The sequence below is a fragment of the Eriocheir sinensis genome, chromosome 64 (genome assembly GCF_024679095.1).
Source record: "Eriocheir sinensis breed Jianghai 21 chromosome 64, ASM2467909v1, whole genome shotgun sequence".
Taxonomy (NCBI): domain Eukaryota; kingdom Metazoa; phylum Arthropoda; class Malacostraca; order Decapoda; family Varunidae; genus Eriocheir; species Eriocheir sinensis.
This window is the reverse complement of record NC_066572.1, coordinates 8,677,995-8,704,399: the sequence shown is the minus strand read 5'-3', so window position 1 is coordinate 8,704,399 and position 26,405 is coordinate 8,677,995. Positions and strand designations below refer to the sequence as shown.

General features: G+C 44.0%; 1 protein-coding gene and 1 long non-coding RNA gene across 11 annotated transcripts; both read right to left on the bottom strand.

Moving 5' to 3' along the window:
• Positions 1-10,598: 10,598 nt before the first annotated feature.
• On the bottom strand, positions 10,599-11,355 carry LOC126987386 (uncharacterized). 10 transcript variants are annotated; one of them, XR_007740860.1, is made up of 3 exons: positions 11,170-11,355; positions 11,090-11,129; positions 10,599-11,050 (listed from the first exon to the last, which is right to left on the bottom strand). It is a non-coding gene; the product is annotated as an uncharacterized LOC126987386 (long non-coding RNA). The 10 variants fall into 10 exon arrangements; XR_007740856.1 differs by having other exon boundaries at positions 11,090-11,169; positions 11,210-11,355; XR_007740859.1 differs by having other exon boundaries at positions 11,090-11,169; positions 11,290-11,351.
• A 97-nt stretch (positions 11,356-11,452) lies between these two features.
• LOC126987385 (probable inactive protein kinase DDB_G0270444) lies at positions 11,453-23,819 on the bottom strand. Its single transcript, XM_050844369.1, has 5 exons — positions 23,739-23,819; positions 19,715-19,944; positions 15,887-16,078; positions 14,631-14,793; positions 11,453-11,615 (listed from the first exon to the last, which is right to left on the bottom strand). The coding sequence occupies exons 1-5, from the start codon at positions 23,802-23,804 to the stop codon at positions 11,535-11,537; spliced, it is 732 nt and encodes a 243-aa protein (XP_050700326.1). The 5' UTR covers positions 23,805-23,819; the 3' UTR covers positions 11,453-11,534.
• Positions 23,820-26,405: the final 2,586 nt, after the last annotated feature.

Sequence of the window (26,405 nt, the reverse complement as noted above, 5' to 3'; positions counted from 1 at the left end):
CAAATTCCTTCCTTTCCTCCTCAAATTCCCTTCCTTTCCTCAAATTCCTTCCTTTCCACTCAAATTCCTTCCTTTCCTTCCTCAAATTCCTTCCTTTTCACTCAAATTCCTTCCTTTCCACTCAAATTCCTTCCTTTTCCACTCAAATTCCCTTCCTTTCCTCAAATTCCTTCCTTTCACTCAAATTCCTTCCTTTCCTCAAATTCCTTCCTTTCCTCAAATTCCTTCCTTTCCTCAAATTCCTTCCTTTCCTCCTCAAATTCCTTCCTTTCCTCAAATTCCCTTCCTTTCACTCAAATTCCTTCCTTTCCTCAAATTCCCTTCCTTTCCTCAAATTCCTTCCTTTCCACTCAAATTCCCTTCCTTTCCTCAAATTCCCTTCCTTTCCACTCAAATTCCTTCCTTTCCTCTAAATTCCTTCCTTTCACTCAAATTCCTTCCTTTCCACTCAAATTCCCTTCCTTTCCTCAAATTCCTTCCTTTCCACTCAAATTCCCTTCCTTTCCACTCAAATTCCTTCCTTTTCCACTCAAATTCCTTCCTTTTCCTCAAATTCCTTCCTTTCCTCAAATTCCCTTCCTTTCCTCAAATTCCTTCCTTTCCTCCTCAAATTCCTTCCTTTCCACTCAAATTCCCTTCCTTTCCACTCAAATTCCTTCCTTTCACTCAAATTCCTTCCTTTCCTCAAATTCCTTCCTTTCCTCCTCAAATTCCTTCCTTTCCTCAAATTCCTTCCTTTCCACTCAAATTCCTTCCTTTCCACTCAAATTCCCTTCCTTTCCACTCAAATTCCTTCCTTTCCTCCTCAAATTCCCTTCCTTTCACTCAAATTCCTTCCTTTCCTCCTCAAATTCCTTCCTTTCCTCACTCAAATTCCTTCCTTTCCTCCACTCAAATTCCTTCCTTTCCTCCTCAAATTCCCTTCCTTTCACTCAAATTCCTTCCTTTCCTCAAATTCCTTCCTTTTCCACTCAAATTCCTTCCTTTCCACTCAAATTCCTTCCTTTCCACTCAAATTCCTTCCTTTCCTCAAATTCCTTCCTTTCCTCAAATTCCTTCCTTTCCTCAAATTCCCTTCCTTTCCTCAAATTCCTTCCTTTCCACTCAAATTCCTTCCTTTCCTCAAATTCCTTCCTTTCCTCCTCAAATTCCTTCCTTTCCTCAAATTCCTTCCTTTCCTCAAATTCCTTCCTTTCCTCACTCAAATTCCTTCCTTTTCCACTCAAATTCCTTCCTTTCCACTCAAATTCCTTCCTTTCCACTCAAATTCCTTCCTTTCCTCCTCAAATTCCTTCCTTTCCTCAAATTCCTTCCTTTCTCCTCAAATTCCCTTCCTTTCCTCCTCAAATTCCTTCCTTTCCTCAAATTCCCTTCCTTTCACTCAAATTCCTTCCTTTCCTCCTCAAATTCCTTCCTTTCACTCAAATTCCTTCCTTTCCTCAAATTCCTTCCTTTCACTCAAATTCCTTCCTTTCCTCAAATTCCTTCCTTTCCTCAAATTCCTTCCTTTCCTCAAATTCCCTTCCTTTCCACTCAAATTCCTTCCTTTCCTCAAATTCCTTCCTTTCCTCAAATTCCCTTCCTTTCACTCAAATTCCTTCCTTTCACTCAAATTCCTTCCTTTCCTCAAATCCCTTCCCTTCCACTCAAATTCCCTTCCTTTCCACTCAAATTCCCTTCCTTTCCACTCAAATTCCCTTCCTTTCCTCCACTCAAATTCCCTTCCTTTCCACTCAAATTCCCTTCCTTTCCATTCAAATTCCCTTCCTTTCCACTCAAATTCCCTTACTTTCCTTCAAATTCCTTCCTTTCCATTCAAATTCCCTTCCTTTCCTCAAATTCCTTCCTTTCCCTCAAATTCCCTTCCTTTCCCTCAAATTCCTTTCCTCAAATTCCTTCCTTTCCTCAAATTCCCTTCCTTTCCTCAAATTCCTTCCTTTCCACTCAAATTCCTTCCTTTCCACTCAAATTCCTTCCTTTCCACTCAAATTCCTTCCTTTCCTCCTCAAATTCCCTTCCTTTTCCACTCAAATTCCTTCCTTTCCCTCAAATTCCTTCCTTTCCACTCAAATTCCTTCCTTTCCTCCACTCAAATTCCTTCCTTTCCTCCTCAAATTCCTTTCCTTTCCTCAAATTCCTTCCTTTCCACTCAAATTCCTTCCTTTCCACTCAAATTCCCTTCCTTTCCACTCAAATTCCTTTCCTTTTCCTCAAATTCCTTCCTTTCCTCAAATTCCTTCCTTTCCACTCAAATTCCTTCCTTTCCACTCAATTTTCCTTTCTTTTCACTCAAATTCCTTCCTTTCCACTCAAATTCCCTACCTGTCCACCTTTTTCCACTTCTCTTCCACCTCTCCACATATTCCTCTTCCACTTCTATCATTGCCGACTACTCTTCCATCTTTCCAGTTGCTTATCTTCTCCAGTTCAATCTTCTCAAACTCCACTTACCAATCTGTCCCTCTCCACTCATTCCACATACCATCACTCCACCTCCACCCTTCTATACGCCACTTGCTCCACCTCTCTTCTGTAATTTCTAGCTGTTCTCTTCCCTTTACCCCCAATACTCCACATAGACCACTTCCTCCACACTCCACTCCTCCACGTCCGCCTGCTCCACCTTGTTACAGTCACATTTTTTCTTTAACATGTACGTAAAGTTTCTAGCTACAGTTTATTTCACAAGTCTAGTTTCTTTCAAGTGCCGTCTACTCCACCTAGTCCACCTACTCCACTATTTCTCTTCGTTTCCACTTTCAATCAGCATCACTTCTCCACTCTATTTCTCATCTTACTCCACTTCTCACTCCACTCTTGTTCCATCATATTATGCCTCTCCACTTTCTCTAATCATACTCTTTCTCTACACTTTCAATCTACTCCACTTCTCCACTCTACATTTTTTTTTCAATCCACTCTTCCTCCAGCATATTTATAGCTTGCTCTCCACTTTCTCTAATCATTCTTTCTTTCCAGTTGCAATCTGCACCGCTGTTCCACTTGTTCCGCCCTCCAAATACTCCTTCCTACCTACGGGGGCTTCGTGGTGCAGTTGTTAGTACACTCGGCTCACAACGAGAGCCGGGTTCGATTCGGGTGGAGTTGAAAAAATGGGGCTTTTCTAATACCCTACGCCCCTGTCCACCCAGCAGTGAATGGGTACCAGGTATTAATCGGGGGTTGTGTCCCGTCTCCTGGGGTCTGTTTCCTTCTCCTATAATTCCTTCCCCTTCTGTCTCTCTCCGGCATATGACCACAGATGTTGTGTCCCGTCTCCTGGGGTCTGTTCCCTTCTCCTATAATTCCTTCCCCTTCTGTCTCTCTCCGGCATATGACCACAGATGTTGCGCCGACTAAACCAAACTTTCCTTCCTACCTCTCCACCCTGCCGACTCTTGTTCCATCATCTCCAGGCTACAGTGCACACAGAATACCAGGAAAGTGCCTTGTGTAGTGATTGGCATTGACATAAAAAGGAGGAAATTTTAGGTAACCACATGGGAAGTCTCTATAGTATCCGGCACTTGAGTGGAAGTAACGGATCATTGTGGAGAAAGTAGATTGGTTCGGGCGATTGCAATAACTCTGTGGTGGACTGGCGAACCGGCTCCTGATGTTGGTGGTCATTGAGCGCCACTTCAGTACCCTGCTTCTGGTTTTAGTCCTGGTCCTCATATTAGGCAGGAAGGTCAACTATTTGGGCTCTAGGACCATGGTATTAACCCAGTAGCTGCGGGGATCATGTTTCTTAACCCAGTAGCAGCGACGGGCCAAATTTGTGGCTTTAACGTGTAGCAGCGATGGGCCAAATTTGTGCCATGATATAAACCCCCCAAAATAGATGATACATAATCTGATCACAAATGCTTTGATATATATTATGGAATGGTTTGTGTGAGGGTGATTTTTTCTCTTTTTTTTTCGATTGGAGGGACCATTAAGAAACATGATCCCTGCTGCTACCGGGTTAAGGCCCTCTAAGCAAGAAAAATTTGAAAAATCATCACTCACGCAAAGCATTTCATAAAATATATCAACGCATTTGGGATCAGTTTATGCATCATCTATTTTTTGGGGTTTATATCATGGCAAAAATTTGGCCCGTCGCTGGTACACGGTAAAGCCACAAATTTGGCCCGTCGTAAGTACAGTAAAGCCACAAATTTGGCCCGTCTTTGGTACACAGTAAAGCCACAAAATTCGCCCGTCGCTGGTCCAAAGTAAACCCACAAAATTCGCCCTACTCTGTTACACAGTAAATCCACAAATTTGGCCCGTCGCTGGTACACGGTAAAGCCACAAATTTGGCCCATCGCTGCTACCGGGTTAAATGTCTCTAGCTCCCACTACGACCATTTCCGGAGGCCACAGAGATGGTCAGCTTGGCTCTCATAGGTGTTCTTCCCATTCAAGGTGCAGGGGTTGTGTGAGACTATCACTAGGATCAGAAACTCTCCATGAAAGTCCCAGCAACTTCCATTAGAGGCTTTTCAAAGAGGCAAACTGAGGAGCTGCGAAGATGGGCCTCGATCTCTGCCCGTCTTCCCTCGCTGGACTCCCCAAGCACGCAGACTTTGTGACCTACTTGACAGGACTTCCCCTGGTGCAGATTCTTGTCTTCGTCCTGTCCTCAGTGGCTCCTGGTGCAATATTCCCCACTGCTTCACTCTATCCACTCGTGACTTGTAACCATTGATATTTAGTCCACTTGTACTCCTTAACCCCTTGAATGTGAACCTCCTACAAGAAGACACCACCAAGCTACAGGAATGGAACAAAAAGTGGCTGCTACCATTCAATGAAGAAAATGAAAAGTCCTGTACCTTGGGAGAGGATATCCAGCATACCAGTACCACATGGGAAACACTGCACTATCCACCACAGAGGCAGAGAAAGATTTGGGACTATGTGTTACCAGGCTACCAGTGAAGGCGAAATCTGTGCCAACCGCAGTGAACGGGTTAACTGTTCTACCTTCCACCTACACCACTACCCCCACTCACTCCAGCTAAAAAATCTTACTGTATGGCTCAATTCACTACTTTTAAAAATAACACCTGTAAAATATGGCGAACAATCCACCAACTTTCTAATCATGACCATAAGAAGAGTTCCACAAATAACATAATCTGTAATGGTAAAAAACTCTCTGAACCTTTACAAATTGCACAAGCTTTTAATGAATTTTACACAAATGTTGCGCCTAAAATAGATCACAGTCTACCACCTTCCACCACAGACCCTCTCAGCTTTCTTCAAGGTGACTTTCCTCATTCAATGACAATTCCTATAATTATCCCCCAAGATGTAATTACTGTAATTAATTCCCTTAAAAACAAAAAGTGCAATGTGCATGAAATCCCAGTATCTGTATTAAAAACCAGCAAAAACCAACTTGCAATACCCTTGTCCATACTCTTTAATATCAATAATGGTAAATTTCCTCAACTCCTAAAACATGCAACTGTTGTCCCCATCCATAAGAAAGGCCCTAAAGATGAACTAAGTAATTATAGACCAATATCCTTACTAAATGTTTTTTCTAAGATCTTTGAAAAAGTAATGAAAAAATTCCTCATAAATTTTCTTGAAACTAAAAACATACTTAATCCAAGTCAGTTTGGTTTTCGTCGTGGTCTGAACACTTTTGATGCCTTGAGAACTTATTCAGAAGAAATCTACAACACTTTAGATAATAAACAGTCATTATTAAGCATCTTTGTTGACTTCACCAAAGCTTTTGATACAGTCAGACACGATATATTATTACGTAAGTTGTATTATTATGGAATTAGAGGTATTATTCATGACTGGTTTCAGGATTACTTGTCCCACAGAACTCAATCAACCAAATTCCACACTTGTCTATCTGCATCTCTACCTATTCAATACGGTGTTCCACAGGGCAGTGTCTTGGGTCCAATCCTGTTTCTCTTATATATAAATGATATTACTTACATATTTACAAACCTTAAAACAATCCTTTTCGCAGATGACTCAACCTTAAATATTACTGGTGAAAATCCTACTGACATGATACATATAGCAAACACTGACCTACAAACCTTTCATAAATGGTGTCTGAGTAATAGATTAACAGTGAACTTAAACAAAACATTTTATATGCTATTTACTAATAAGTCACCATCAATACTTCCGTCCCTATTTTTTTCCCAAGACATTATAAGCAGAACTAATAAACATACATTATTAGGAATAACGAATGATGATACCATGACCTTCAAGCATCACGTAACAAACCAAATCCTTAAATTATCCAGGCTAGTATCTCTGTTATATCAAATTAAAGAATTAATGCCCATTGATGTTTTGAAAATGTTATATAACGCACATGTCTTACCACACCTGTATTACTGTACGCTTATCTGGTGCAACACCTACCCCACACACCTGTTACCTCTGTTTAGACTTCAAAAGAAAATAATAAGAATTATTACAAACAGTGACTACTTTGCCCACACACAACCTCTCTTTAAAGAAACAAATTCCTTAAAACTTTTTGACATAAATAAGCTACAAATTGGTATTTACATGTATAAAAAGATCAAAGTGAAACCTCCGTGTCCTTATAGCCACAACATACTTATTTCACCCGTACTCATGAAAATTTACGTACACCTGCCCATAATTTAACACTTTTTCAACACTCACTTTCTTATTCAGGACCTAAAACCTGGAATTCTATTCCTAATAATATTAAAGCTCTAAATTCAATACACTCCTTTAAAAACAATTTAAAAAACATATTCTTCTCAATTATAATTATTAAGTCCATGTATCATCTGTCAGAGTGTGTCCTCAGCTTAATCAATTATTACCTTATACTATTATTATTGTATTAATACTATTACTACTTACATTATCATTTACAGTACTACCATATTATTTTTATAAATCAATTACAATTTTTGTACTAATGATATTGTGTTAATATTATCACTTTAATTATTATTTACACTACTATTTTTTCATAATTATCACAATGTTAATTATTATTATTATTTCTATAACTATTATTATTATTATTATTATTATTATTATTATTATTATTATTATTATTATTATTATCATCATTTTACTTTTGTCATATATTATATGTTTGTATGTGTATATATATGTATATATATATAATTTTTTTCATTGCTCTCAATATATATATATTTTTCTTTTTGCACTATTGATTAAATCCGGCACCTAAGTTTCCAGTACTGCCCAAAAAGCTCACAGCTTTAAATGGGCTCCCTGCACTAGTAAATTATTGTAAATACATAATTGTATAAAAAGGGATAATAAAATGTTTCAAATGTTTCCACATAACCCACCAATAAGATGCTTCCCTCTAAGACTCTGCGGTTGACAAGTGTCGTTGTTCTGAGTGCCTCGTCCAAGCCCAGTGACCCCACAACTTAGTGAAAGGGTTTAGAATTTTCCTTTTTTTGGAGGGGGGGAAGAAGGGGAGAATGTATTGTCTTGCTCTCCAGTCTTGGAAGTATTCCTCTGTCTGTTTTCTTTCTTATGCATAAAATAAGTATTATTCCCAAGTATCTTTTAGTTCCCTATGCATTTATATATCTTGTTCCCTGTGTGAACTTGTATTGGTTTCCTTTTTGGTTCATTTCAGGCCTTCTCAGGGACAACCAGGAGAAGACGAAGATGAAATTACAAAACCCAGAAGGCTGAAAGAGGAAGTCAGTCAGTCAGTCTACAGTCATTACAAAACCCTGAAGACAAGACTGGAGGAGGAAGTCAGTCTAGTGTCATCCCAAGAGGAGGCGGCCTGAGGTGCCAGGTACGCCAGAAGACAGTGGGTACTTCATTTATACAAAGCTAGAGGCAGGTTTGTCCTCTGGTTTCATTGATAGGCTTGGTAGTTCTAGTGACTGATCATCTGGGAAGGAGTGTTACTGACATATAAGGTTTACATATGTAGTTTGGTCTTCATTAATCTGGAAGGTTTCTCTTGGATTCATGGTGTTGGCCAGACTGTGCTGTCAGTGGTAGGTCCTCTGCAGTGTGGGAGTGAATGAGGTGTTTGAGTTCAGTGGTCAGGTATAGGTCGTGTGGAAAAGGAAAGAAAGGAATTGTGTGGTGGACAGATGAGATAGAAAGAGGCAGTTGAGGAGAACAGAAGGAACTACAAGAAAATGTTAGAGAGAAATATGATGGAGGCGAGTGGGATGGGAGTGGAAGTACAGGGAGAGCAAGAAGTTGGTTAGGGAAGTAAAGAGAGTGGATGAGGATTTGGGAAGGAAAATATCACCAAAATACCAGAACAAAAAACTTTGCTGGAAAGAAGATAAAAGTGAAATAGGGGAGGAAAGAGTGACATTTGTAGCATGAAGAGGAGAGATGGGTGCTTGTGAGGGGAATAAGGAGATAAGGGAGGTGTGGAAAGAGGAAACTGTAATGAATAAGAGTGTGGGAGGAGAGCGGAAGTGAGCAGTGTAGGAATAAAGATCAGTGTCGGGCGGCCAGATCCACAGGGGAGGCTGGAGAGAGGTGAGATAGAGGAGGCAAAGAAGAAGTTAAAGGTAGGAAAGGCCCCTGGAGCTGATGGCATAACAGATTATTATTAGTAGTATTTTTTAACAACTTCGCCTCTAGCACCGGTTGGCTTTCTTCAGGGGCCTAGTGGTCGGCCCAAGCCCATCATGGCACAGGCAATTTTTATAGTGGCGCCATTTATTCCTCACTCATGCTGTGCCCCGGAACTCATTCTTGATTCACTTAGACGGTTTCTTCTAGAGTCCGGGTCTTCAGGACAGCGTGTGGGTAGTCTTGGGCCACTCGGCTGAAGTATGGAGGAGGTGTAGTTGTGGAATGGATATTATGGATATGTAACAGGAACAGGAACAGGGTGAGGTGCCTGAGGGTTGAAGAAAGGCTAGTGTTGTGCTGCTGTACAAAGGGAAAGGAAGCAGAGGTGACTAATAGTTACAGGGGAATAAGTCTACTCAGAGTGGCAGGAAAAGTGTATGGCAGGGTTTTAAATGAGAGGATGAAGAAAGTAACTGTACATGGGCGGTTCTGTGAGAGAAATGAAAGCCAGAGTGGGGAACTTGGTACAAGGCAGAAAGTGAGAGGTACAGAGGAGTCATTGGTGGCAGACCTGTTTTCAGATGATACAGTATTGTTGGCAGAGAATGAGGGGACGTTACAGAGGATAGTGGATGCATTTGACAGGGTGTGTAAGAGGAGGAAGCTGAGTGAATGCTGGAAAGCGCAAGGTTATGGTATTTGAGAGGGCGAAAGAGCAGGTCATTGATTTTGCAAAGCCATACAGAGTTAGAGCAGAGAGCACAACAAAGTGTAGGATAAGGTTAGGGGAGGAGAGAGTGGAGGAGGTGACTGAGGTGAAATATTTAGGGACAGTTGTATGTAAGCATGGAAGGTGAGGTGAGGGAAAGAGCAGTGAAGGGCAGACAGGTGGTGGGTGCATTGGGGAGAGTTGTGAGAGGAAGAAGTGTGAGCATGGCGGTAAAGAGGGGAACAAGGAACAGTATTATCCTGCCAACTCTGTCGCATGCATCAGAGACGTGGACATGGAGTGCAGCGCAGCAATCAAGAATACGTGCAGTGGAAATGAGTTGTACAAGAGGTGCGTGTGGTGTGTCAGGATGGCATGGAGGAAGTAATGGAAGTGTGTGTGAGGGGTTTGGTATGGGTTGACAGTGAAGGGAGTGGAGTGTGGAGTGTGGAGTGGTGGAGTGGGTGGTGCGCTGAGATGGTTTGGACACATGATGAGAATGGGGGAGAATGAATTTGTGAAGAGTGTACGAGGGAAGGAAGGCCATGGGGGCGCCCGCAGAGGAAGTTGATGGTTCCTTCCAGGAGGTACTTGGGATGAGAAGGGGGCCTGCATGAGACTCACCCAGAGGGACCCCTGGGCTCTGCGCCGTAGGGTGGGCGAGGCGATGCACCCCCCGGCGTATGCCCCCATTGATATTGATTTTGTAGCTCACTTATGTAATGCAATATTTAGTTTCTTCATCAGTTAATAATAGCATAAAAGTGAATTACGAATGTATTAAAAAATCATTAGCAAGCAAACATGACATGCTGAGAGCTGCACCTACAAGTTGTTTTTTAAATGTGCACAATTCCTTCCTCCCAATGAATTCATTGTCTTGTGATGCCACCGTTTTCAGAACATCTATGTAACCTGCAAGTTTATTTTTGCACTACCTTAAAAATCTGATGAAAAATAGGATTATAAATCAATAGAAACATTTATATAAGAGACAGACTTCAAATAGTGTCTTATTTTGTAGTTAAAATTTGTTTTTCAAGCCATCCACAGTCCACTCTTATTCTCCCGTCCACTGAAGAAGGCACCAAGTAAGAGTTGCAAGGCAGAAGTGTGAGCTACAGAAAAAGTGGCAAGATGCAGTGTGGAGGGCCAGTTTCTCAAGATGAGCCGGAGCAAGGCTGCCTCAAGCTGCTGTCCAATCAGCGAAGAGATCACCTCGGCAGCCCGGCAGGCCACAATGGCAATGTTCAGACTACAACAGCGTTCAGGGAAAACAAAACTACACACATTTCGCGGCAGCCATGGAGTCATTATTGAAACTGAATTATTAGCATTAGAGTTTTACTATGGAGATATACATATATTACCACTGTAGTGAAAGACAGAGTATGGAAGGAAAATCACCAAAATTTGTAGAAGTTTAGTAAAATAAATGTTTGCAATATACAAAAAATCTACAAAAGGTGAAAATGACATCCTGAAACTAAGGTGAAGATATGAAAGCAAAATACCTTGCCTGAAAAGGTGTGTAAAAACCTGCCTGGGTACACAAGTGCCTGAAAAGGTGTGTAAAAACCTGCCTGGGTACACAAGTGCCTGAAAAGGTGTGTAAAAACCTGCCTGGGTACACAAGTGCCTGAAAAGGTGTGTAAAAACCTGCCTGGGTACACAAGTGCCTGAAAAGGTGTGTAAAAACCTGCCTGGGTACACAAGTGCCTGAAAAGGTGTGTAAAAACCTGCCTGGGTACACAAGTGCCTGAAAAGGTGTGTAAAAACCTGCCTGGGTACACAAGTGCCTGAAAGGTGTGTAAAAACCTGCCTGGGTACACAAGTGCCTGAAAAGGTGTGTAAAAACCTGCCTGGGTACACGAGTGCCTGAAAAGGTGTGTAAAAACCTGCCTGGGTACACCAGTGCCTGAAAAGGTGTGTAAAAACCTGCCTGGGTACACAAGTGCCTGAAAAGGTGTGTAAAAACCTGCCTGGGTACACAAGTGCCTGAAAAGGTGTGTAAAAACCTGCCTGGGTACACGAGTGCAGAGTAACAGCCACACCCTGCAACACTCAGGATGCAAGTAACACCTGCACCAATAAATGCTCACGACAACACTACGTAACACTATATTATAACACTAAGCCTTCGGAAATATAAAGGCGTAAATCCATAAGCCTTAGAAAATATAAAGTCCGGAAGTAAGAACTGAATCCCCATTGATCCTCAGCCTGGTATCCTCTGAAGCCTTGGCCTGCCTGAGGACTGGAGTCACTCTGCAGACCTAAACTCCTCCACACACTTGGTGGCCTCAGTGAGGGCAGACATCAGCTCAACGTTGCCTTCCTCCATCTGTAAGGAAACAGACATTGATACAAGGTGACTGGCTGCCACTTCTGACTATATTCACCTACTAAGAAATCCCAACACACCCTTGTTTTGGGAGCAGCTGTGTGGTACAGATGGGGCACCAGCCCATACACCCAGGCCAGGGGTAACCTTTAACCTTTAGAGCATAGGTCCCCAACCCGCGGCCCGCGAGCACCCTTGGTGCGGCCCACGGGACTTTACATCATTCAACATTAGGTGCGGCCTGCCGAAGGGCTCCAGGATCATTTCTGTGGCCCGCGGTGCAGACTGTGGGCACATGACCGGTTTACAACTTTTTAAATTTCTGCAGTGCTGAGAGCCAATGAGCGTGCGCTGTTAAGCCGGCCAATCAGCGTCCACTATGGCGCACTTTTCGGCTTTATAAGGGGGCTTCGGCCATTCAGTTTTCAGTGTCTCTCCCCTGCTCTAGACTGCTGAAAGACTTGGCATGTGCTCAAGACTATGCAGTGACAGTCTCAAACAGTTCAATGTGCTCGGCTCCCTTGAGAACCCTGTAGAACTGTGGGATACCTTCAAATGCGACTCTTCGAGCTGCCAAGGAGTGTATTGGAAAGCGCCCGAGATCTAGGAGTGGGTTTGCCTCGGAGGAGATGCTGAGAAACATGAGAGACGCGCTGCCAGACACTTGCTGGGAATCAGGACCATGACAGGGCTCTCCTGAGGAGAGACAAGGAGAGGTATGTCAGGGGTCTTGCTGAGGAAGTCAAGGGACACTTAAATGAGAATGACTTCCAACCTGCTTACCGAGCCCTGAAGAAGCCCTGCTCCAAGTCTCCCTCCCAGGTGAGCGCTATCCAAACAGCTGATGGCTGCCTCGTGTCGGACGTGGAAGGGCAGAGGGCTCATTGGGCTGAGTATTTTGAGCAGCTGTACATGGCAGACCCTCCAACTGGGCAGCTTCCAGCTACTGGGTTGCAGGTGGCGGATGCTGATCCACCCATTGACGAAAGCCCACTCTCTCCCTGAGCACACACCTGGTCTCTGAGCTTCTCAAGATAAGGCTGCAGAGAGTTGCATCTCAAGAATTTCATGGACCTGAAGCATATCCTCAATTTTGTAACAAGAAGTCTGTGGTCAACTGTAATGAACTCAGCAGTGTAAAACCCTACATTTCTGGAGGATCCTCTAACAAGTACTAGCAAGGATGTGATCAATCTCCTTTGCCACACCACTAGTATTGCTGCTCCAAGACCAGCGGCAAGGCTCGCATCTCAGGAACCAGTAATCCTCAGCCTTCTGGGTTTTGCAAAGCTCAGAAGGAGTGAAATGTTGATGTTTCTGGTACAAGAGCCGTGGGGACCAACACATATCACACAGCCATCTCTCTCTGTGCCAGTAACTGCATTAAAGTCACGCACGACAATGAGTGTGTTGTGTCGGGGGCACTGGTCAACTACAGAGTCAAGCTTGGCGTAGAACATCTCTTTCTCCTAAAGTCCACACATCTCAGTAGGGGTGTACACTGCAATAAGAGATATGAAGGCCAGGGAGTGCTTCAACATCACCAGCATCACACACTCATAATCCCCAACAACAGAGGACTGCAGTCAGCGAGAAATGGCCACAGCTACTCTCTTGAGACAGGCACCATCGCTGTGGCCCACTACTGATCTCTCCCTCACCAGGTCTCCTCATCTCAGAGCCCCACTATGTTCACTCTCAGCCTCCCGAGTTGTGTTCCTCCCAAAATTGACGTCTCTTCTGGGTTCTCGTTCTGTTTTCCTTGGATGGAGCGGTGTCTAGCCTAGTCTATTTTTTTGTTTGTTTTAATTTTTGCCCTTCCTTGAGCTTCCTCCGTTGCTGTAAAAAAATAATATAGACAAGCTGACAAATGAGGCTGTCGCTGATCCTTCGGGGGGCTCAGGATGTTCCAGGCACCCACGCAGAGTCCGACGGAGATCAACATTTTTTGAAGTTTCAGATGCCTGTCTTATGGGATTATAGCTGTGGCATTAGGGGGACAAAACCAATTATATGTAGTTTGAACAAGGAAAGGCAGGCTATGTTTCTGTCTTGGGGGGTATCACTGAGGCACTTGAAGGACAAAGCCAATTCTATCTAGTTTGAACAAGGAATGACAGGCTACACTTGTCTTGGGGGGTATCACTGAGGCACTTGAAGGACAAAGCCAATTCTATCTAGTTTGAACAAGGAATGACAGGCTACACTTGTCTTGGGGGGTATCACTGAGGCACTTGAAGGACAGAGCCAATTATATCTAGTCTGCACAAGGAGAGGCAGGCTATGTTTCTGTCTTGGGGGTTACAGCTGCAGCATTAGGGGGACAAAGACAGTTCTATCTAGTCTGCACGAGGAGAGGCAGGCTATGTTTCTGTCTTGGGGGTTACAGCTGCAGCATTAGGGGGACAAAGACAGTTCTATCTAGTCTGCACAAGGAGAGGCAGGCTATGTTTCTGTCTTGGGGGTTACAGCTGCAGCATTAGGGGGACAAAGACAGTTCTATCTAGTCTGCATGAGGAGAGGCAGGCTATGTTTCTGTTTTGGGGGTTACAGCTGCAGCATTAGGGGGACAAAGCCAGCTCTATCTAGTCTGCACGAGGAAAGGCAGGCTACACTTGTCTTGGGGGGTATCACTGAGGCGCTTGAAGGACAGAGCCAATTTTTCCTAGTTTGTATGAGAAAAGGTAGGCTACACATTATCACTGAGGTGCTGGGAGGACAAAGACAGTTCTATCTAGTCTGCACGAGGAGAGGCAAGGCTACACATCTCAGGCAGAACAAGATACAAGTTGCGAAGGAAAACTCATCCTTGGCACACCACATACTAGGTCACTTTTCCCTTGCATTATATTTCTTGTTCATCCTGTGGTGTGTATCTTGACTTTCCCAGTGCAAACTAGAGCAAAGTTGACTCTGTCCCTTACGCCTCCATTCCTTGTTTGCATAAAGCACGACAATGAATTTCCTGACCAGTGGAATTTGAGTTAATGTATTAATAAGTAAAATGGTACATACAGCATCGAGGATAAGCTTGTAGTTGTTCTTTATCATGATGTTGGTGTTCCGGATCTCCTCCATGGACTGTCTGATCTGCCCGTCCAGGTCAGCCACGTCATCACTCACTTCCTTGCACACAATGTCCTGCTCCGTCTGGTTGCGCTCCAGGTCCTCGAGAACCCTGCAGAGAAAAGACTTGCCTCACCTTATGCAACAGTGAGTGGGTACTGGACACCCGACATCCGTGGTGCCTCAGTATGATCAGCGGGCCATCGTGAAATATGTCAGTAAGTTTGCAGATGATACCAGGATCGGTAGAGTAATTGAGTCGGATCAGGACGCTAGTATTCTCCAGGGTGAACTAAACAGATTGTATGACTGGGCGAATAAATGGCAGATGGAGTTCAATGTAGGGAAGTGCAGTATTCTGAGTGTAGGTAGGAACAACCCCTCATAACTATTGCTTAAATGACAATCTTATGTTCTTTCTTAACACTTGCTACACCTTACACAGACATGAGTGAATAACGGGATCACCGGGCCATGACGAGGAATAAAATGGTGCAATTCTTCATCGCTCTTTGCTTTTGGCAGGAAGGTGAAACCTATCTGGAGGACAAAATGCTCCTCTGGAAAAAGTTGTGAGGAACAACTGATACTTGTACAGCAAGGGGAGCAACGGAGCACTTCTCAACCCCTTGACTGTGGACTTCCTGCCAGAAGACATCACCAGGATACAGAAATGGAACAAAGAGTGGCTGCTACAATTTAATATAGAAGAATGTATTCCTGCACCTTGGGAGGGGATATCCAGCACACCGATACCACATGGGAAACACTCCACTATCCACCACAGAGGCAGGGAAAGACCTGGGAGTATGGGTTACCAGGCTACCAGTGAAAGCCAAATCCGTGCCAATCGCAGCGGACGTGTTAAAGGGAATGAAGAGACAAAGGAGGTAAGGAAAAGGCATCTCAATTCATGAGGAAAGAGAAGTGACCAGTATGGAAGTAAAGATTCAAGTGGAACAACCATCATACCTACAAGGGAAGTGTAGAGGAGATAGACATGGCAATAGAAAAGTTAAGAGTGAGTGAGTGGGTTGGTTGGCAAAAGATATGTGTGGTGAGAGGGCCTGCCAAGACGAGGAAGCCTGGAGGAGCCTCTTCTGCCACGGCGCTCCATTCAGGGGTGGCTGTGTGAGGGGACAGTGTCAGAGAAATAGATGCAAAAGGAAAATGGTTTGTATACTGAAAACTTCATAAAGGCTTACTGTTTCTGCTCCTTGATCTCTTTGTTGAGGCTGTCCTGCTTGAGGTCCCACGCCTGGTGGATGTGTTGCAGCTTGGTTTCTGAGGCTGTGAGCTGCTGAGTTAATTGCAGATTACTCTGTTCTTGGTCCTTGATCTCCTCCTGAAGTTCGGTGACTTGGGAGACCCTCTTCTGGATGGCTGCCTGGATGTCCCTGCCAGGGTACACTGAGGTAAATATTTACACGCTTCATCTTATTCTTACTGGGCCTGTCACAAGGCTGATCAAAACATGACTGTGGGAGGCTAAGGATAATAAAGTTGGGAGCATCAGCTGTGCATGGCCACGGTTCTCATCTCTGTACAAGTGGCCCTTGAGCCTGAGGTGGGTGAGAACACAAACAGAAGACACAGGGTCAGCATGACATACAAGTTTACAGTTTACCTTCCCAGGTTTCCCCTGGTACCCATTTCTCCACGAGCCAGAAAGAGAGAATGAACAGCTGGGTGCCTTGTGTGCCTGCCATTTGAACCCTGGCCCACAGATTCATAGTTAGGCACAGTAACCACTGCACCACGGAGATGTTAAAATGAAGCACCTAATTCAAAGAAAGCTGTTTCAAACCAATCGCTGCCATCGGTGGCCCACATCCACGAATTTATCCAATCTTGTTCTGGTACTTTCAACCATGTTTTAACTAAATGAATCGCTGTAATGTCTGTTCCAATTACCCGGCTATTTCCAACCCATTCCTGTCATCTGTGGCCCCTGCCCATAAACTTATCTAACCTGGTTCTGGAACTTTCAATCACATTTACTCAATAAATGGCTGTAAAATCTGTAAAAGTCTCCTTGAATTGAAATTCTTGTTTATCTCCTTCCTTTCTTGCTACTGGTTATTCATGCCCACTGCCAAGATGGTGCTGACCTGCTATTTACCAAAAACACTTACTTGTGGTAAGCCCCTTCATCAAGTCTCCCTGTGGTGTGGCTGGCATGCCAGCTACAGCTCCACTAGCTTAGGTGTGACCCTGGCCAGGGCAGCCACTGCACAGCCCACCAAAAAATTATCCTTATTTTCAAGATGGCTGATAAACTGGCAGTGTCTGAGGAGCCTGGAGAAGATACTGTGATGATCTGAAAGTCCCGGCGGCACTGACTCCTGGGATGGAAATGGGCACCGACACAGAGAAATCAAAACACGCTTTTCTTTGCAATTTCCAAACGGGTGTTCTGTTATGAGCTGTGAGTCGGAGTGTCTTGGTAAGTCTAGGGTATAGTTAGACGTTGTGCAGCGTTTCTGGTGTTTTGTGCACGATGACCTTTAACTCGCAAAACTTGGGGATCAGTCGTTCTCTTCTGTCCTTCACCGTTTGGTCTGTCTGGTGATTTTTTTTTTAAATAAGAAAATATTTTTATTCAAATAAGATTTTCTAATTCACACAAATTAATATACAGAAGCCCCCACCATTCACGGCCTCACCATTCACGGATTCGCTTATACGTGGGTGGGGTATTTGCAACACCGCCGAACACGTGTGAAAACTCACATACACGCAGTCTGTAGCGCTCAGCTCAAACATTGCAAGCGAGCGACCTACCCGCACTGTTTACCCACACTAAGGTCTCACACGCACCGACAAGCGGGCGAGCGAGCTGCCCCCGCCGATTACCCGCCACACGGTGCGTGCCTCGTCCAGCGCTCACGAGGCAAAGCAAGCCATTAGGTGCTGGCGCGTTACCCCCGCTGTTTGCCCGCCACACAATTCATGACTGAGGGCCTCATCCAACGCTCAACTGAAGAGGCAAAGTGAACCATTAAGGACGAGCGAGCTACCCCTGCCGTTTACTCAACACAGTGTATGCCTCGCCCAGCAGTCACCAGGCAAAGCGAGCCATGAAGGCCGTTTACCCATGCCACACGGTGCGTGCGTGCATGCATGTCTCGTCCAGTGCTCGCTCATGCACGAGGCAAAGCAAACCATTAACCCTTTTGTTGCTTAACGCTCGCTGCGAGCTCCAGTCGCACTCAAATTTCCCGCGTATGAGTGTGTTCCAACACCATTTCTCACCCCACAGCATTGCCAATTCAGTGGGTTTTCTATGAAATTTGGTGGAAAATCATATCAGCCTAGCGCAAAAAAAGCGCTCAAAATCAATGGATGAGCAACTGGTGGATGTTGTTGACCAATATAGCTACATTTTTGCATAGCTTCACCTATCACATGACTGATATTTTGACCAAATAGTTGTAAATTTTGCAGTTGGCAATACTGCCCTGCCAGCACCCCATCACCAAGAGATCTACTCAGTAGTTGCCTTACGGCTGACCGTCGCGCACGTATAAATGTTTGTCTTCACAGGCAACACCCCCGGAACGTGCCTGTACTTTCACAGGAGAGGCTTACATTACTGAATCGTATAGAGCTTGGCCTCCTCTTTCCAATGGTATTTTTGTTTTTCTAACTGTGATGAATAGTTTTTGAGATACAGAGGTTAAAAGAGCGATCACTAGCATCACTTACTGGCAGTGCTAAAAGCTCGCTCCAAGCACCAGTCACACTCACAGCAAAAAACACCCCTTGAACGTGCCTGTACATTTGCAGGAGAGGCTTACATAACTGAATCTTATAGATTTTGGCCTCCTCTTTCCAATGGTGTTTTTGTTTTGTAGCTGTGATGAATAGTTTTTGAGATACAGCAATTAAAAGAGATCCCCTTCCCCCGCTGGGGTGCCCGAGTGCGCCTGGGGGGATAGTCTTGTTGCAAGTGCTTAGCAAGGATAGGGTTAAGGGCGAGCGACCTACCCGAGCCATTAACCCACAACCAACCAGTGTTAAATTATTAGTCCATATTTAATTTGTGATTTATGTGTATGTAAAACTATAACAATGCTTAGAAATGCCTTAGAAATCCTTTTTTTTATTCAATCGAGATGGTAGAATGAAACCCTATTTTCCCTATTTGATTATAGTCCCGTCGATCGCGGATTCACGGATCACGGGAATCTCGCGGAACCAAATACCCGTGAATGGCGGGGGTCTTCTGTAATTATATGAATATGCAGCTTTATATTCACTATACATTAGTTTGAAATATGTTAGAGTATGAAGTACATGTTAAAGCTCCATCATATTCCATCATCCAATCCATCCTGGTTGTCTGTCTGAGCCAGTCCCAGGAGTGACCTGCTGCAGCCAGCCAGCTCTGCACCATAGCTCTGTCTAAGCCTCTAACAGTCTTGCCTGGGCAGGTCATAGTGTTCCTATTTCTAGTGCTGCTTCCAGTATAGTTTAGTCAGCATACCATTTGCTTCCTCTGTACATCCTTCATCCTCATCATGTAGATTCTGAAATTTATTCTGAATTTATAAACACAATTCTTCTCCCTGACTGCAAGGACATTAGGGAGGTTCATTTTCATAACCTTTTCTGCCTCTTTTCCCTCCCCCTCCCCTGCATAAACAACTAGGAGTAAAAGTCTGGAAGCCATGAGTGAATGACTATTAGTTTAATGGTTTTTACTCTGATTCTGAATGAGTTTGTTGTGGTGAGAGGAGACAAGGAGGCTACAACAAGGGGCAGGAAGCAGCTGTTGAGGGAAGAGGATGGCTGGGCAGAGCACAGCAGAGGCAAGGACTTCAGAGGGAGGTACAAGGAATGAGAGCAGCAAAGGGCAATGCAATGGACACAACTACCTGGAGAAGGTTCATAAATGCCATCGACCTCAATCCAGGGAGGCGATCAAAGAAAAAGAGAAGGACGACTCCATTCTTCCCATTCTGGCAGAGAAGGGAAATCTGAAAACAAAGCAAATGAAACAAACAATTGTAAATATAGACCTCACTTACTTCTCCTTTGACTTTTCCTGCTGGATCTCTTGCAGCATTGCTATGAGCTTGTCCAGTTTCTCCTTGGTTGTATTGATGAAGCTGGCTCTCTGCTGCAGCTGGGCCAGATGATCCTTCTTCTTCTGGTTGTCCTCCTTGAGCACTGCCAACTTCTCGTCCCTCTTCTTGATCTCCTGTTCCTCGCTGGCCTGGATCACAAGGACCTCCAGCCTCTGCTTCTCACTGCCAGCCTGGTGAACAAGGGACATCATGCCTTGGGGACAAATTTCTGGCTTATGGTAAATTGAGTGGTTGATGGGTGAAGCAAGGCATTCTGAGATGGTTGAGATGCCTGGTGTGACTGAAAGGATGACTTTGTCAAGTGTGTATATGGAGAGGACATCAAGGGTGCAATGGATCAATGGACAAGTAATGGAGGGAGAGAGTTGACAGAGCTGGAGACATTTTCTCTGTGGCCAACCCTTGGAGGAAGTTCCCACAAGGCAGACAGACACACAGATCACCGGAAAAAAGGAAAGTGGTAGCAAGAAGTGAGTGGTTCACATGACAAAGAGATGGTGGGACAGGAAGGTGGGAGGTGTGTCTGTCTCATAGTGAAGTAAGATCACTGGTGGTACAGTCTGCAGTATTCTCGTTAATAGTCTAATACTGTGGATAATACAGGAGGCACATGCATGACACAAACACAGAACAGTGCCACAACTCACTGGAACCTTCAGAACCACAACCAACAAGGTGCAATTAACCCGGTAGCAGCGACGGGACAAATTTGTGCCATGATATAAACCCCAAAAATAATGATACATAATCTGATCACAAAGGCTTTGATATATATTATGAAATGGTTTGTGTGAGGGTGATTTTCTCATTTTCTCGCTTAGAGGGACCATTAAGAAACATGATCCCCGCTGCTACCGGGTTAAAAAGAGAAATCCATTTTCTTGTGTACAGCATGGGAGGCTGCTCAAGGGCAAAGAACAACAACAAAAGCCTGCTGGGCACTGCTCCAGTAAAAGGAAAAGAATGAGGGGCCAGAAAATGTCAAGTATGGGTGGTGTCTTGATACTCTCCTCTTGAAAGAGTACAAGTCACAGACAGGATGAAACACAGACAATGGAAGGCTGTTCCAGTTTATCAGCAAATGAAAGAATGAAGATGCTCATTAACTCTTGCATGAGGAATTTGGATGAAATAGGGATAAGTGTAGCTGGGCCATGGGAGGGAGGGAGGGAGGGAGGGGGGGGGGCATGCAGTTAGCAGTCAGAATGAAAATATTGGTGGAGACGATACAGAACGCCCAACCTCGAGGAAGTTGATTTAGCTAGAGGAGATATGAAGTTTCCAGTTAAATCTTAAGTTTAAGCCCTTAATAACGATGATGCCGCTGGCGTCATATAGTTCTTTCAGACGCGGGCAACGAGCATGACACCATGCAGTGCCGGAGAGCAAGAAGCTATCTGGAATCTAAAGGGCTCGCGTAACTATGTCTGTTGATGCTAACTGACTAACTGGCACCTATTTTGTCCCTTACCCTGGTAATACCACGACTCTGTGCTAAAAATAGCCTACAGTTCCTGTCTACGCATCATGGCGTCTGCAGAGCAACTCAGATGATCTATTTTGATGGTCTTCCTTCAGTTTCTGTTCGTTGTGTGCATGCTGAGCGTAGTCTTGACACCTCCACTGATATACATGGTGTTCTAGATGAACCAATAATGGACACACCTTAGTTTTTTTGCTTATAACTTTTTTATTTATTTAATGTTTCCCAATTTTTCTTTTCTGATTATTAATCTGTATTAAAAGAGCTTTCATTTGCCATCACGGAGTAGAGGGTAAAGTTTTGAACTGGGTCAAGGCGTGGCTTAGCAAGAGGAAGCAAAGAGTGCAAATCAATGGTAAAAGATCTGACTGGGGATGTGTTACGAGTGGGGTCCCACAAGGTTCGGTACTAGGTCCACTTTTGTTTATTATTTATATCAATGACTTAGATACAGGATTTAGTAGTGATGTTAGTAAATTTGCAGATGATACCAAGATCGGTAGAGTAATTGAGTCAGATCAGGACGCTAGTATTCTCCAGGGTGAACGCAACAGATTGTATGACTGGGCGGATAAATGGCAGATGGAGTTCAATGTAGGGAAGTGCAGTATTCTGAGTGTAGGTAGGAACAACCCTTCACATAACTATTGCTTAAATGACACTCTCATAAGCAGGTCTGGGTGCGAGAAATCGAGCAAATAGGGTACTGGGATTTATTTCAAGGAGCGTAAGCAGCAGAAGCCCCGAAGTCTTCCTCAAACTATATTTAGCATTAGTTAGACCTCATCTTGACTATGCAGTTCAGTTCTGGTCACCTTACTATAGAATGGATATCAAAATGTTAGAATCGGTGCAGAGGAGGATGACTAAGATGATTCAGGGGTTGAGAAACTTGCCATACGAGGAAAGACTCAAACAGTTAAACTTGCATTCTCTAGAAAGGCGAAGGGTGCGTGGAGACATGATCGAGGTTTATAAATGGATGAAGGGCTTTAATAAGGGAGACATTCATAAGGTTTTGTTGGTAAGAGAACCGGGTAGGACACGAAGTAACGGATTTAAACTGGATAAATTCAGATTCAACAGGGACACAGGCAAAAATTGGTTTACAAACAGGGTGGTGGATGAGTGGAATAGGCTTAGCAGTCACGTGGTGAGTGCCAATACAATTGTCACATTCAAAAATAGACTAGATAAATTCATGGACAGTGATATTAGGTGGGGTTAGATACACGGGAGCTTAGGGTCAAAGGAGCTGCCTCTACAGAATGGACATCAATTTGCTAGAATCAGTTCAGAGGAGGATGACCAAGATGATTCAGGGGCTGAGGAACCTCCCATATCAAAATAGGCTGAAACATCTAAACTTACATTCACTAGAGAGACGAAGAGTGCGGGGAGATCTGATAGAACTATTCAAATGGGTCAAGGGTTACAACAAAGGCGATATAAGTAAAGTACTGAGAATTAGCCAGCAGGATAGAGCTCGCAGTAATGGATTTAAATTAGAAAAGTATAGATTTAGGAGAGATATAGGCAAGCATTGGTTTAGTAATAGGGTGGTGGGGGAATGGAACAGACTCAGCAATCACATAGTTAGTGCAGGGACGATAGTTTGTTTTAAGAGTAGACTGGATAGCTACATGGACGAGGACGACAGGTGGCAGTGAGGTGTGGGTGCAGTAAGGTGCCGGGGTGCTGGATGCGTGCCTAGTACCGCCGGTATAACGAGGATCAAGCCGGCGGTGGCGACCAGTGACGCATCAACAGGGTGGTGATGGTGGGTGTGGATCAAGGTTTACGTTTGGAGCTCTGGCGACCAAACTACTGGGAGCAGGGAAACGTTCACCATTTTGGAAAGCACATTGGCAGGGCTAAATCATTTGTTAAATAACTTTTTTGAAATTCTCAAAAATGAGTGGGTTTCAAGGTTGGGAACTCAAAATACTTTTTGTTGTTGTTTTTTGCAAATTTATTCGATTTTCAACCTTTGAGTCAATTTTTTAGCCCAGTTGCTAATTATAAAATATAGCCCTTGCATTTTGCCGTCAAGTGATACCAATAACTTTTCTGAAGCCCCAGAAATAAGGGAGTTAGGAGATTCGCACCAAAGCGGGTGATTTATCAAAATTCGCGACAGGACAAGGGCGCATAAAATCAAAAGAAAGACGTCCATTGCTTGAGATGTCACTGATACAACCTTAAAAACACACATGCAAGTTACTCTAAACTCCGCCAGCCCAAAATAAGTGTGGGTCTACGACATCGGTAAGTGTGTCAATCCATTGTTTTCTTACAGCACAGGAGGCAGCTCAAGGGCACTATAGAAGTCATTCCCAATTATAAAACTCATTAGTTATTACAGAACTCACTTGTGACTCTAGAAGAATGTGATTATAAGACTCATATGTGATTACAGAAGACTCGCTCGTGGTTCTGATATCCTCGCTCGGTGACAAGACAAGATTCCCTCAGACAAACCTCCATGGTCCTGAGCTCAGTGTCCTTTATGGCTATGTCCAGCTTGGCCATAGAGTCCCAGTGCATCAAGCTGGGCCTTCAGAGCTAGCTTCTCCTCCTGGCACCTCTGCAGCTCCTCCGTCTTGGCTTCAACTCTCCTCATGTCCTGCAGGAAAGGGTCAGGTTGTAGTACTCAGGCATCAGAGGAGCAGGAGGCCAATGGGTAATGAAAGGCGGTACTGCTGGACCGGAAATGTAGTTTGTTATGATACTGGTTGGGTGAAGAAGACACACACACACACACACACACACACACACACACACACACACACACACACACACACACTGATGCACACACACACACACACTGATGCACACACACACACACACACTGATGCACACACACACTGATGCACACACACACACACACACACACACACACACAGACACACACACACTGACACACACACACACACAATCACACGCACACACACACACACACACTGATGCACACACACACACACACACACACACACACACACACACACACACACTGATTCACACACACACACACACACATGCACACACACACACACACACACACACACACACACACACACACACACACACTGATGCACACACACACACACACACACACACACACACACACTGATGCACACACACACACACACACACACACACACACACACACACACACACACACACACACACACACACACACACACACACACACACACACACACACACACACACACACACACACACACACACACACACACACACTGATGCACACACACACACACACTGATGCACACACACACACACACACACACACACACACACACACACACTGATGCACACACACACACACACACACACACACACACACACACACACTGATGCACACACACACACACACACACACACACACACACTGATGCACACACACACACACACACACACACACACACACACTCTGATGCAGACACACAAAACAGATGGGTGGAGTATTTATAAGAAAACAGTATATTAACAAATAGCCAATTCGGATTCAGAGGAGGACGGTCTTGTGTAACTAATCTGATCAGCTTCTATTCAAGAGTAATTGATATAATACAGGAAAGGGACGGTTGGGCAGATTGTGTGTATCTGGACTTAAAGAAGGCGTTTGATAAAGTACCACAAGCGATTAATATAACTTAATCATGTTGGAGGTCTGGGTGGTTCAATATTGGATTGGATTGTGGACTTTTTGACGAGGAGAGAAATGAGAACAGTAATCAGGAATAATAAATCAAGCTGGATGGAAGTGACCAGTGGAGTCCCCCAAGGATCAGTGCTGGCTCCGATTATGTTTGTAATTTATATTAATGGCATGACAGAAGGGGTGACAAGCTATATGAATATGTTTGCTGATGATGCTAAAATAATGAGGAGGGTGGCTCATGAAGAAGACTGTGTAGCCCTGGGCCAAGATCTTGATATATAAGCGAATGGTCACGCAAATGGGAAATGACATTCAACACAGAGAAGTGTAGCGTGATGGAGTTTGGTAAGAGCAGTAGACAAATATCGGGGAACTACTCTCTGAGTAATGAAAGAATCATGAGAAAAACTGAAGAAAAAGATCTGGGAGTGATCATAACAGACAAGTTATCCTTTGGAAAACATATAGACCGGATAACTGGGGAAGCATACAATCTTCTTAGAAACATAAAAGCAGCATTTACATATTTAGATGAAGAAATGGTGAAGAAACTAATGACATCGATGATACGTCCACGACTGGAATATGCAGCATTAGTGTGGTCACCCAGATTGAAGAAAGAAATTAGAAAGTTGGAAAGAATACAAAGAGCAGCGACTAAATTACCGGAAACTCTGAGAGAACATACTTATGAAGAAAGACTCGAGAAATTGGGACCAACAACACTGGAGAGCAGAAGAGAGAGAGGGGACCTAATAGCATTGTACAGGATACAAGAGGGACTGAAGAAATTGGACAGGGAAGACCTAGTGGTACGTGACAGAAGTGTGACAAGAGGCAATGGTAAGAAATTGAAGAAGAGCGACTGTAGGAGAGACATCAAGAAATACAGTTTTCCATACAGAAGCACAACAACATGGAACGGACTTGACAAGGAGACTGTGTGTGCAAAAACAATTCATGAATTTAAAGCCAAACTGGATAATAAGTGTTATGGAGACGGGACAGCACGAGCCTAGTGCGGCTCTTTTCCTGTATTTCAGAACTAGGTACACACACACACACACACACACACACACACACACACACACACACACACACACACACAGACAAATACAAATTGACAAAGTTTAGATGTGTAAAATATGTCAAGAAACTTGGCTTCCTTAACAACACTAAAACAAAACAAAATTATGATATCATACCTTGATATTAGTAAAGCATTTGACAAAGTGACTCACCAAAGACTTAAGGAACCTAGAAGGCCTTGGGATACAGGATAAGGATCAAGGTGACTAGATTAGACTTAGTGACTAGATGGGGATAAACTATACTGGACTTGCATTACTAGTGGCATCCCACAGAGGTTAGTCCTGAGTCATCTACTAACTATCTTGTACATCAACGAAATGGCTTGTCAAGTGGACCAACAAAAGGATGGTGCAGCTCAACACAAACAA

What these genes read in the sequence shown, in the direction of transcription:
- LOC126987385 (XM_050844369.1), bottom strand. Translation starts at nt 23,804, where the DNA reads ATGCACTGGGACTCTATGGCCAAGCTGGACATAGCCATAAAGGACACT. An exon ending in CTGAGCTCAGGACCATGGAG is followed by an intron (nt 19,945 to 23,738) that starts GTTTGTCTGAGG and finishes CTTGTTCACCAG; the next exon opens with GCTGGCAGTGAGAAGCAGAG. An exon ending in GAGATCAAGGAGCAGAAACA is followed by an intron (nt 14,794 to 15,886) that starts GTAAGCCTTTAT and finishes TTTTCTCTGCAG; the next exon opens with GGTTCTCGAGGACCTGGAGC.